This window comes from Diadema setosum, chromosome 20, assembly GCF_964275005.1.
Source record: "Diadema setosum chromosome 20, eeDiaSeto1, whole genome shotgun sequence".
Lineage (NCBI taxonomy): Eukaryota > Metazoa > Echinodermata > Echinoidea > Diadematoida > Diadematidae > Diadema > Diadema setosum.
The window spans coordinates 3,351,806-3,364,317 of NC_092704.1; the positions used below are offsets into that span (position 1 = coordinate 3,351,806).

The following is a 12,512-nucleotide window of genomic DNA, read 5'->3' on the forward strand; positions in this document are numbered from 1 at the left end:
CATTTCCCCGTAGACTCGTGCTCGAGTGTACTCAGGATTCGTCCTCAGTGGGTTAAAGATGGATGATGCCCTTAGGGAAAACAACTCTTATTAGTCACAATGTACAGGTGGTCTTTGCAGACACATGGGTCAGTAAAATGGGTTTGGCAATATTTGGACTTTGATAGATGTGCTGGCCCATGAGCTGACCAATGAGTGGACAGTGTTCTTTGTTTGCCTTGGTGTCCCTGATGGAATTCAGAGGATCTTATTAACTCTAAGCCTGATTCTAGAATCTTGGAGGCCACTCTGCAGCTGAGAACTCTTTATGTGTAGAACAAGTAATTTCCCTTCTTTCAGAGTTTTGGAGCTTGGGTATTTGTTCCATGTTCATCGTGTCACTGCCGGCAACCAGGGACAGCCTGGTGGTAGTGTCGCTGCCCGGAAAGCAGTAGATGACAGGTTCGAGTCCCACTGGTTCCTTTTTTTGGCATGTTTGTTAATTTACAGATCTGCAGTTGCGATCTTAACAAATTTAATTCGTAGAGGGAGACAAAGTGAAGAAACTCGCACCTGAACCTTCACCCCTCTGAATAATATCTTTCTTTCTCTCATAATTTCCCTTCTCTTATTAAAAACTGTATCCAGCTGAGCGATATTTTAGTCAAAGGATGAGAAGAAAGTTATCTCAGCTTGAATAGAGTAGTCCTCCTCCCCTTTACATCTAGATTAGTAATTGAAATACTCAAATTTTCTACATAAACAGAACAACCATTTTTTCACTAACTGTCTCATTAGGAAGAATTGATAAGTTTTGAAAACGTGTGTCTCAATTCCTACTGTGGGGATGTTCTTTGCAAATCTAACCTGAATAGGCATGCAGATTTGCGTCTTCTAATAGAGACACTAATAAGGAAAATCTTAAACTTTTGCTTGACAAGGATTTGAACCTCGGTGATCGAGGTCTTGATAGTGCCAGAGACTATTTGGAAGAGGATTACTTGTCATATGTTTGTTTAAACTTGTCTATCTACTTCACTGCCAAGAACAGTAGCTGCAAGTGTTGTTTATGTTTTGTTTTTGTTTTGTTTTTACAACAAGGTTTCTCATAGACATTGTCACATACATTCCAGTAGGGTGAAAAAAAAAAGAAGAAACTGTTTCGGACATTTTTTATTGTAGGGAAATTTGAAATGTCTTGTGTCATTCATATTTTCTCTTCATGATATTCAAATTGAAAGCTCTTCTTGCATTTTTGCAAAAATACAATTTTTTTTTTTGACAGAAATTTTGCAGAAATTCAGATTTGCAAACAGCGAGTTGTCTGTGGTATAAGAAGAGTTCAGTGCAGGTGAAAGCCATTATTGCTGTAAGTGATTATTTCTCTTTTCTTGTTGCCATTACTTCTTTTTTGTTGTCGTTAATTAGGGGAGAGAGTTACAGAGCACCATCCGTGAAAACAAAAACTAAATGAAGAGTGTTGTTGCGTGTACATGTGTATCATGTACATATTTATGTAAAAGTATGAAACCCAACAATCCAAATGCATTGGAAAGCAAGAAGGCAAATGGCAGTACATGTATACCTGTTCATATTACTTCCAGTCAAAGAAAGCTATGCGCAGTATGGAATTAATGATGTGAGTTTCGAGAACTAGAAAGGTCTTTGTCTTCCACAGCATCTTGGATTTGATGTTATACGATCAGATTCATATAGAACTGTTGCTAGATCACATAACCAGTACTACACAATGTTGACAAGGTATAGGCATACCGAGTGTGCAGCCGTACTGATCTTTAATGCACCTGTTCTTTTGGTCATCTTGCAAAAGAAGAACAACCCACCGAGTTTAGTGGAAGAGAATCGTAAATAGGTCCGTGCTTTAAACTTCATGCAAATATTTCTGTACCACACTTTTATGGATCTCTGACACATGCACCATGATGTAGTGATCAATACCAATATTAGAGTGTTGTTACTTCGGCTTATTTGAGGCAATCTTATATTTTTTGCTGATATCTATAACACTCAGAAGTGTTCTTTTTATTTTTGTAACTGTGGAATTGTTTACCAACTCAAGAATGTGATTCTCTGTGTCACTGTAAGTAGTTTGTTACATTATATGGATTGATTCATGACTAATTCTTTATGTGGATTCATGTAAGAAGTGCAATAATTATGATTTGTCTAGTGGTCATATAATTGATCTGAAATCATAAAGATTATTATTGATGTAATGAACTCAGCATACTTCTGTGCTTATCTGTTTTGTATCTGATTACTATGTGTACTGTAACAGACATGTACATTTATACAGTGGGAATATGGGATCTGTTTTCAGTGGCGATGTGTGGTCCCTAATAATCAAAAGTGGGCAGAGTGTTGTTTTGAATGAGATCTCATTTTGTGAGCATGTGTGCGCAATGTTTGTTTGTTTCACAGTCATAGAGTTGTGTGTACTCAACTCATAGCTCTTTATCACACGCTCCCTTTGGTCTATACTCCTCAAAGTGCTTTAGATGCTCTGGCAAGATATCCAGACTTCACTTCATACACAGTGTGTACATCTTGACACCAGGTGTTTTACACATGGTCTCCCTCGTGGTGTAAAAATTGATACACGTACTCCACAAAGAGTAACAGTCACAAATTTTATTTCATAACGTGTGTATTCTTACACTGGCTGATGTACACACTGTGTTCTCCATGGTGTTAAAAAAAGTGATAAGTCAATGCTGGAATAATAGTCGTTGCATGTTCTATTCCCATCTGGTGTGTGTATCCTGACACTGGGGCCCGAATTCACGAAGGTGGTACAATTGAAACCATGGTTTAAACCATGGACAATGTTGTATGGAGCGCCAAGTGTCGCATGGCGTATTTCGTGACGAAATCAGTCATTTCGTTGACGAAATGGCCATTTCATTGATGAAATGTTTATTTTGTGAACAAAGTGATCATTTCGTCAATGAAATGATCATTTTGTCGATGAAATGACTAATTTCCTAACGAAATACGCCATGCGACACTTGGTGCTCCATTCAAATTGTCCATGGTTTAAACCATGGTTTCAATTGTACCACCTTCGTGAATTCGGGCCTGGGTGTTTAACCCACTGTCACTGACCAAAACCAGTGTAATGATAACAGTAGGACACTGTGGAAAAGCTGTAATAAAGCTGCAAAGACCATGTTACTAGGGTAATGAGGGGAAAAAATACAGAAACTTTAGAGGTTATTTTATATCGCCTAGCTTAAATGATATACAGGATGACATATTTGACACGTCGGTGTTCAAAGCCGTAAATCCTTGCGTCATGGGATCACTGCATGTCGGGGGAAGGTGTTCTTGACTCGCAGTATAACATAGCTCGGTCTCTGCTCAGTGTAACGGTAGTTTACACACAATGATTATTTTCTCCAGAGGTGTCAAAGGAGTAGCACATTATGTGCAGGAGTAATAACAACGATGGTAGAGATAGGACCCCCCCCCCCCCCCCCGAAGCATACTCCACTTGGTTCTCTTAACATGGCATATCGAGAGCAATTCCATAAATAGCTTTTTTTAGACAGTAGAAAGGAAGGAGACAAAAAAGTCTTTTAAAGACCGATGGTATGCTGGACGGAAATTCTCCAGTACTGAACCCCCCCCCCACGCCCCCCCCCCCCCACTACACACACAACGCACATACACACATGCACACACGTACTCACACACACACACACACACACACACACACACACACAAAGTGAACATCAAGTATGAATGTTCAAGAGATTTTTTTTTTCTACATGCTTTGACTCCAAATTTACACATAATCTTTTCCACCCACCAAGTTCCTTCTCCGCTAGTTGTTAGTTAAAGGGCTTGTCTCTTATCACTCTTGATAAATTTATGAAAATATAATTAAAATTTACCCTTTTTACTGACTACCACCGTCATGGTATGAAACAGTTTGGTATCCTGTTCGTGTGCGTATATGAGTCCAACAGTTTTGTTCATATCAACATGATGGCAACTCTAAAAGTATTCATAGTACTTTTTTTTTTTCTTTGACAGGTACATTTTAATTCAGCCTTCGAGAATAAAATCCTAACATTTCAACTGCTGTAACACGTCTGTATCACATCAGTGAAGATATATTATATGTCATGGATGAAATTCAGTTACAACGGAAAATCAATAAATTTCTATGAAATTGATAATACATGTATGATTATGGAAAACCTGAACTATTTAATCCTCTTATCCTTTACGTGTGTGTGTGTGTGTGTGTGTGTGTGTGTGTGTGTGCTGTTGTTGTTGATTCTACACTACACGTTATAGGTGTTAACAGGATTAGTAATTGTAGTACATGTACAGTTTAGCATTGCCTTAACAAACATTCGAGCAGAATGTTTGTTCTGCTCGATTTTTTAGAGGGGGGGGGGGGGGGGGACTAATTAGAGACCGGCAACTGGAAAAATATGCACAACGCAGGAATATATTTGTACACCATGTCCACTGCAATGTACTAGCTCGGCTTTCATTAATAAGACTTTGGTACAATTGTACAATGTATTCGGTTTTGTTTTCGAGGACCGATTTTCTTTTATGTCAACCGACAACTTTGTTGGATCCGCTTACTTTTCTCTATAGAAAGTAGCTACAGATCCGTGATTCCGCTACATGTAAAAGGATGCGTTACACAGCGACTGAGAAAATCACTTTAACTGTGCGCTGATTGGCCGAAAGCCGAGTTGCGTGTGATCCCGTGACTTGCGGTCTATCGGTATTTTTTGTGCAGTGCGCCCCCATCTTCCGCACTAATGGTTGAGTTCGTCTCAAAGAGCTTATCCCCAGTGGTGGTGGTGGTGAGGTGGGAGAAAATCTGTTAGGTTCGCCTCTATCTTCTGTCATGGCCCGATGTACGTTATACGCGCCATTCTTTACATTAGTTTCATTCAAATAAAAAAAAAAATGAATATCAGACAATGACATCTATTGAAGTGAAAAAAAAAACCCAACAACAACAAAACATTATCTATTGCTTACTTGTACATCGCGGAGTCGATGAATTTAGGTAGCCAATGGAACACGAAATGTAGCATAGCACTTGGGTATATTTCATTTCTCCCCATCTACTCGCTATTTTCCCTTGATTTCAACTTGCCGGACACAGTGTTCAAATCGTTAAAATAGTGGATACTATTGTAACTTCCACTTCCAGAGAGAAGTTGTAATAACTTTACAAAAATTGAGAGAATAACGTGACTTTTTTTTCTTAAATAAAATGGGGACATTCTGGTCATCTTTTCCCCTTTAATTTCTGACATTCCGCAACTGACCCATCACACGTCATTACCGGTTTTCAATACCTTTGAAGTAGTCTTGAAATTCGTTATGTCAAATTTACAGAATAGTTTATCTATTTTCTACTTTTGTTACCAGCATCACTTGATAATTTAACACTTTTCGTTTTCTTTTTAGCTGAAACTCATCCAAAAGACAGAAAAGGTATATATCGTTACTTTTATTACGAGTGAATCGACTTGAAGATGATGTTTGATCATACATCAGGCGGCGAGTGGTATGTCGTTGATCGATGTCCAAGGTCAAAAGCGTTCCCTTCTTGTAGAATAAATCCCCATCCACCTCAAAATATAACGGCTTGTCTCTGGAAAAGCACGATACATAATGTATAATGTAAAACAGCTGGCTTGCCACTAATGTCTCGACCATCTTTTCTACAAAGTAGGGGAAGAGATTGTCAGAAAATGCTCTGTTACTGAATTTGTGTTGGTGTGCTTCGTCGTAAAAGCAGTGACGGTGGTGTATATTTGGAGCTAGGAAGGAATGGTGTCAAAGTAGAATGCTGAGCTGTCACAAGACGTGGTCGTGCTCCGAATCGATGCCGTACTCGGGTAAATTCGTCCCGCGTGTGCGGTAGAAGCCCTTCATGACGCGCTCGATTCGCGCGTGCTGCCGTGTGTTCATTTCTATGGGAGGTCGGTGACCGTACGCTGATGACGTGAGGGCGGGAACTGCCTTGTTCGATTCCTGTGTGAATGAATGAATGAGGACGAGCGCGATTTAAATGACATTACTGACGTCATAGCGACAGAATCTAATGTGAAACACAACCAGCCAGGTCATAAAAGTTTCTTTAAATTAAATGTAAACGCCGTCGCCGACATTCACTACAATGTAGGCCTATACTTGTCGAGAAATGTAATAAAGTGGCATTTTCGTCAAAGCCATAGTCAAGACAGGATATTCCGGAGGATACGTGTATGCCATTCTTCGATTTATCAAGAAGGAATGTCAAAAAAAAAAAAGAAGAAGAAGAAAGAATCGGAAACAAAAAGAAAGCACCTCTAATGCACATAGTCTGGTAGTATATAGGTAATGGATCAAGTCGTCAGTTATCTCGCTCAGTTTACAACGGAAGGCGAGTCTGCAATTTAAATAAATGTACACAATATCCAAGCTTCTTTCAAACTCCGAGTAAGTAATGTGTTTTGAATAATCACTAGATACGCATCATAATACAGGGGCGGATCCAGAGAGGACAGCAACCGGCGCACGCCCCCCTTTATTTTTTGTTGAAACAAAAGAAATAAAAAGAAAAAATGGGGGGAGGGGTGCGTGCGCCCCCCCTTTATTTTTGTAAACACGCCCCCTCTTTACGGAATTCCTGGATCCGCCCCTGTAATAACTAATGATATAGAAGTACAGTGTACATCAAAATAATAGAAGAAAGGGCAATCAAAGATGTGCATGAAGAATTATAACTGTTGGAAGATTTATGAGTGTGATGTGATAGCTAAGTCACACTCTGTAAGTGAGATGGAGAAAGATATAACAAATGAATAGATTAGAAAAAAAAGGAGAATGCAATGAATGAAAGAGGACGGCCGAAAACGGGGGGGGGGGGGGGGACGGGGGATGAAGGAAAAAGGCGTGGACATTAGGAGTTTTGTTTTTGTTTTTGTTTTGTTTGTTTGTTTGGGTTTTTTTTTTTTTGCAACGCGGACGTTCAGAGGAAAAAAAAACTGTTCTGCGCATGTGCATATTTCATTATGGAAATCGATCTCGCGTCGTCTTAGTTTGCACGGTCGGTTTTTGCGCTATTTTTGCGTCCGCTCAAATTCACACCGCAGAGAGCTCTTGATGGAATGATCCTATGGGGCGCCATTTACTTCGTATATAGGCTGGGTCCTCGGTAATCTAAAGCTTCTTTTCAAGGCTTTTTCAGCGCGACGCAGGGAGAGAGAAGAACGTTCAACCCAATATGCGTCTTTAAATCGCAAAGCTAAAACCTCCTTTTGACAAAGACAGGAGAACGTACATACCTCTTCAAACACGTTTAGTCCTCTGGTGTGCTCTCGGTCATCACGATGAATCTTGCTCTGGTAGCCATGTTTCACGTGGAACAAACGGTCGTAAGTCGAATTGTATTCATGCTGTTTGTTGACACGAATGATGAGAAAAAAAAAAATCCAAAGAATGAGTTGATATGATTCGATATGATTTGATTACTCTATTTTTCGCACAATGAGTATAACATAACAAAGAAAATCACCCATAAATAGAAAGACATTGAAAATTAGTACGTATATATACTAATCATAAGATAAAAATGCATTGATCATGCGGTTGAAGTAAGTATCATTCATAACGAAATAAAATCATTGCACTGAAATCCAGGAGACAGCCATCTTAAGCGGAAACTTGATTTTGATGGCTGCCTCTAAAAAAAATGCATTTATTTTAAAGTGTACAGTGGAAATTCGATATAAAGAGAGCTGATATTTCTCTTGTCCCAATGATTTCTCTTGTCCCAATGATTTTATTTCCTTTGTTTTGTATTGTTTATTGACTACTGATATAACAAAATATCTTATAATGAACAAATAATCTTGGTCCGACCTATAGATCTCGTTATATTGAGTTTCCACATTACACGATCATTTATTTCCGAATCTATTGGATTCAGCCTGTATTATTGTAATTTGTTACGCCAAACATCAGTAGGTGTCAGTCATGAGCTGATGTAGTCTCTTGGTCATCTCCGTGAAGGAAAACTCACGGAGTCCCACTTCCGGACACCAGCGGAAGAACGACTATAGTCCAGGCAGATATTAGGTTGCATGGTGACCTTACCACGAATTTTCGCAGTTGGTTTAATGTATCTTTTATGTCGTATTTGCATTTCTATTTTTGCCTTGGTATGTATATCAAACACACACACACACACACACACACACACAAATATATATCTTGTACAGATATCAATACATGCATAGAAAAAATGACGAAGTATAGGGTGGTTATGCATTATATATAATGGAATATAATACATATACATAATTTTATATAAATATATATATATATATATATATATATATATATATATATATATCATAAAAAGTATAAAGAGAGATAAAGAGGTATTGAAATATGAATTATATAGCTAAATTAATCATACATATACACATAATATAACATCATGAATTGAGAGAGAGAGAGAAAGGGAGATGACGTTCAGTTCAGCTAGTGGGATACTTTTGTAGCCGGCCTATTATAATATTTACCTTCTTGTTGTTATTGAAGTAGGTAATACCCTCTGCTATCTGGTCAGGGGTCGGAAGTTGGTCCTTGATACCCGTCCAGGTTCCAGTGGGGTCACCTTTGATGGCCAGATGACTACCTTTGATTCGCTGCTCCCTCTGCCACGGGTGTGGTTCATAATTGAGGCAGCAAATTAAAAAAAAAAAAAGAAGAAGAAGAAAAGAAATCACTTTCAATAGTCAAGAGTTAAATTGTGGATGACTGTACTTGGAACATAGTATCAGATTTTATTTGAGTTATAAAGTACATCATTTCCTGTTTTAAATCTACATACTTTTATTGAAGGAGCACTGCATCAAAGAAATACATTCATTCAATAATGCATGTGTAAATATGAGCGCATTGATTCACATCACTCGATAACCTTCACCTGGGCCCCATTTCAAAAAGATGTTAGGATAGCGACTCTTGCTGGAATGACAAACTTCCCATGGCAACAGCCAATCACGAAGTTGGTTTCTTGTCATTACCATATAAATCCAAATCCAAATCCAAAAATCCAAATTGCCATTCCAGCGAGAGTTGCTGTTATATCAACTTTCTTTTCAATGAAATGGGGCCCTCTACGCAAGTGATGTCCTTATTATTTCCTGTTTCGTCCACTCGTAGCGAACTAACGGTTGATCACAGTGGCTAGTCATGTTCTTCATATTTGTTATGTGTTTGTAAATATATGTAAATAAACTGTAATATAATGTCAATTACACAGTCTGCAAGAATCTTCAGCCTATTGAAGGAGGCAGACTTAACCAGAAGGAGAAGATAACACTTAACAGGTTTAGACAAAAAGCACATCAATATAGCAATTCGATAGACACAGACTTACTCCGACAATTTCCACCCAGAGGAGTTTCTGTTGCTCGGGGGTTTGTTGGCTGAGACCGTAGTTTGACATACCCTTCCCTTCTCCTGGGTAAGACATGGCTATCTTTATTACTTTTGACAGCAATGGGTTACTAAATTACCTACAGAGGAAGTTAGTGATGGGCAAATATCGATATGAGAAATGAATGAAAATAATATCAACATTCACCATTCATATCACTATGCAAACTCCATGTTGCTGTAGTGACGCCTTTTTGCGCGCGCAGTCAGGTTTCAGAGCACTTGTTTCGTCACAAAGAATGCGCGTTCATATGCGCGCGCTAATCGAAGAGTTGTAGTGCATGTGTGAGAAAAGAAAAAAAAATCTCCGAAATAAAAAGAAAAGTTTTATGTGCTTTTTCACCAAGAAGCAGGGTGTCGTTTTCTTAAGACACTCGCATACGAACTACATTTTATCAATTAAACAATATTTTTTTTTCTGGATTCGTGGTAATTTCATATTTGATATACATTGTATTTTATATAAGATATACACACATGAAGCTTAAATGTATTTCCCGTATAACTTTTTTTAATGTATGGTATTATAAATCCGTTGATTTAACGTTTTTGGTTTTTTTTTTATTCGTTATGCTATCGTGTGGAAATTTATTCTGCTCTAGTACATGTATATTGTCTATTTTTGAATGTCTGCATCTATATGTATGTTTACATCAATATCACCACATGTGCATCCAGTTTTAACCTTGTGTAAATGTAATGCTTAATTATAGGACTGCAAGGAATATGATATTGGTATATGACAGAATAATATAGGTTTTCTAACATTTTGATTTTTTTTTTCTTTAACTGTGAATGTTCTGTAATCATGCATGTACTTTTATTCTGTACGCATGGCACTATTAGTCTGTGGACTTACTGTTATGCTTCTTTTGATTTGCAAAAAGAACCGAATTGAATTGAATGAATTGAAAAAAAAAGAATGTACCGGCGTTTCTGTTCAAAATGAAATCAAATGTGGAAGCAGTTTAGGTCTCGTTAACTTGTATACGTGAAATATGAGCATTGATGAGGATGCGGAAGGAAAATGACTGTGAAAGTTAAGCAGACCATTCCGTGCGTGGCAGATGTGACGAAAAAAAAAATATAAGCCGTTTTAACTAGGTAATATTTATCTTGTATTGTTGTGAGGTCATGTAAGAATTGGAAATCCTCGATAGTACAGTACATAATTCTCGTGCACGCTGTTCAATATAGTCACTGCAGTTCGTCGTAGAAATCAAAATTATATATTCATATTGTTGAAGAAGCACATATCTTGCTGAAGAAGCTCATATGTATTCCGCGTGCGTATCAACAAAAAATGCTAGAATTAACATGTACCAATCACACGTAAAATTTCACTGAACTGCTGTATACTACGTCACAAACTATCATAATGTATTTAAAATCAGCTTAATCCAAGTGTTTGTCGCAACACTAAACGTAGAGTTAAATAGGCTAAGCATCAGCAAACGCGCCATTGTTTATTAGGCACATGCTTTGTTTTCACCACCGTCGGCATCGCATTGCAAATTACAGCTTGTCAATTAACAAAGGACCTGAATTTATTGTCGGTCCTGCAAAGGCATCATGGAACGTGCCGCAGCAGATTAACGACTCGACACAGTAAGCTTTTACAATGGTGTCGGTTATCTCGGCTTGTGCAGTCGACACTGAGGTCTGAACTTCCTGAACTTTAACTGAAGCGCCGCACATCTACCTTGGCAATGTACCCGTAGATTGTCTTGCGGCAGGATGTGAGGGGGCTATTCACTCTTAGTAACCCCAAAATGATTGGTCATACAAAATTTTGGCATATTATCAGTATAAATTATAGAGCTGTGTCGTCAGGTTCCGGATGTTTGGAGAATTGATAGCCCACATACCCATTAAAGAATACTGAACACATACAAAGCCACAGAAAAAAATACTCTAGGTAGGACCCACGCTCACTCTGTAGATGATGAACAAGCAGCGTAGCCATGGTAACCTAAACTATTTAACTCCCGTGTTTCAATGATCGTCATGAAGAACATGTATTCATGGAAAATGTCAAAACATAGCTTGACATCCACATTACTTCGTACACTCGTCAGGAAACGAGATGTTCACTCATCACCATGATGACTATGGCAGTAGAAATGGTAATTACGATAATAATACAGGTTTCCACATCCAATTTCCCCAGAATTTTTCCGATAATTCAAAAGAAAAACCGGTTAAATTTTGAGCGAATAAGAATGCTTACAGAGATCAAAATCAAACAGTTACAAAAGCTCATTCAATCAAATTTCAATAGCATGTAATTTCAGGATTTCTCCCATACCCCCCCCCCCCCCAAAAAAAGAGTCCGAATTAAGAATGCACATAAAATGCATTCGCACCAGAACCACCCTGATGACGGTGAAAGGACTTCAACTTAAAGAATAGGCAAGTAATTTCAAATTTAGGCAGCACTTTCTCTCCCACTTCAGTATTTTTTTTTTTTTTAGTACTTTTCAACTATTTAAAAGTAAATTATGCAAACCATTAAAGGCATAATTTACCATTTGCAGATGAAACAAAAACCAAGCATTAGTGCTTCAAAATAGTTCTAAAATGTGAGCTAGGGATAGGAACAACCAGTGTAAAAATTTGAATCCGTATAATCGATGTTAAGTATTGTTAAATACACAAAATATGAACAATAGTTATAATAAGAAAGCTTCCAGACTAAACCGTCTACAGTTATGGTTTATTGAGAAAAATACTGATATCTCTTTATATTTTAGTGTTTATTGCGAAAATGTTATATGGTAGGATGTTTTGTGATACAACAGACCTACACATATGCATCAAATGTGATATCTTGAATATTTTTAAAATCACTGCTCCCAAAGGTTTTACTGGACCTTTAATATGCAGCTTGAAATGGAATATTTGCCTATGATGAAATTCATCATTCCTCTGGCGTGAAATCCCTAGACTACTAGATCATCTACTGATATAAAACGACAGTAAATGTTCAAAGAATAAAAATACAGCCATGAGAGCAGAGAGTTTACAAAAATCAT

The 12,512-nt window shown here is 37.8% G+C and overlaps 1 protein-coding gene across 1 annotated transcript; it reads right to left on the reverse strand.

The window, feature by feature from the left end:
• Positions 1-5,121: 5,121 nt before the first annotated feature.
• LOC140243874 (cilia- and flagella-associated protein 90-like) lies at positions 5,122-9,609 on the reverse strand. The gene is made up of 4 exons (XM_072323546.1): positions 9,419-9,609; positions 8,556-8,690; positions 7,314-7,424; positions 5,122-6,018 (listed from the first exon to the last, which is right to left on the reverse strand). Exons 1-4 carry the CDS (start codon positions 9,512-9,514, stop codon positions 5,842-5,844), a joined length of 519 nt encoding a protein of 172 aa, XP_072179647.1. The 5' UTR covers positions 9,515-9,609; the 3' UTR covers positions 5,122-5,841.
• Positions 9,610-12,512: the final 2,903 nt, after the last annotated feature.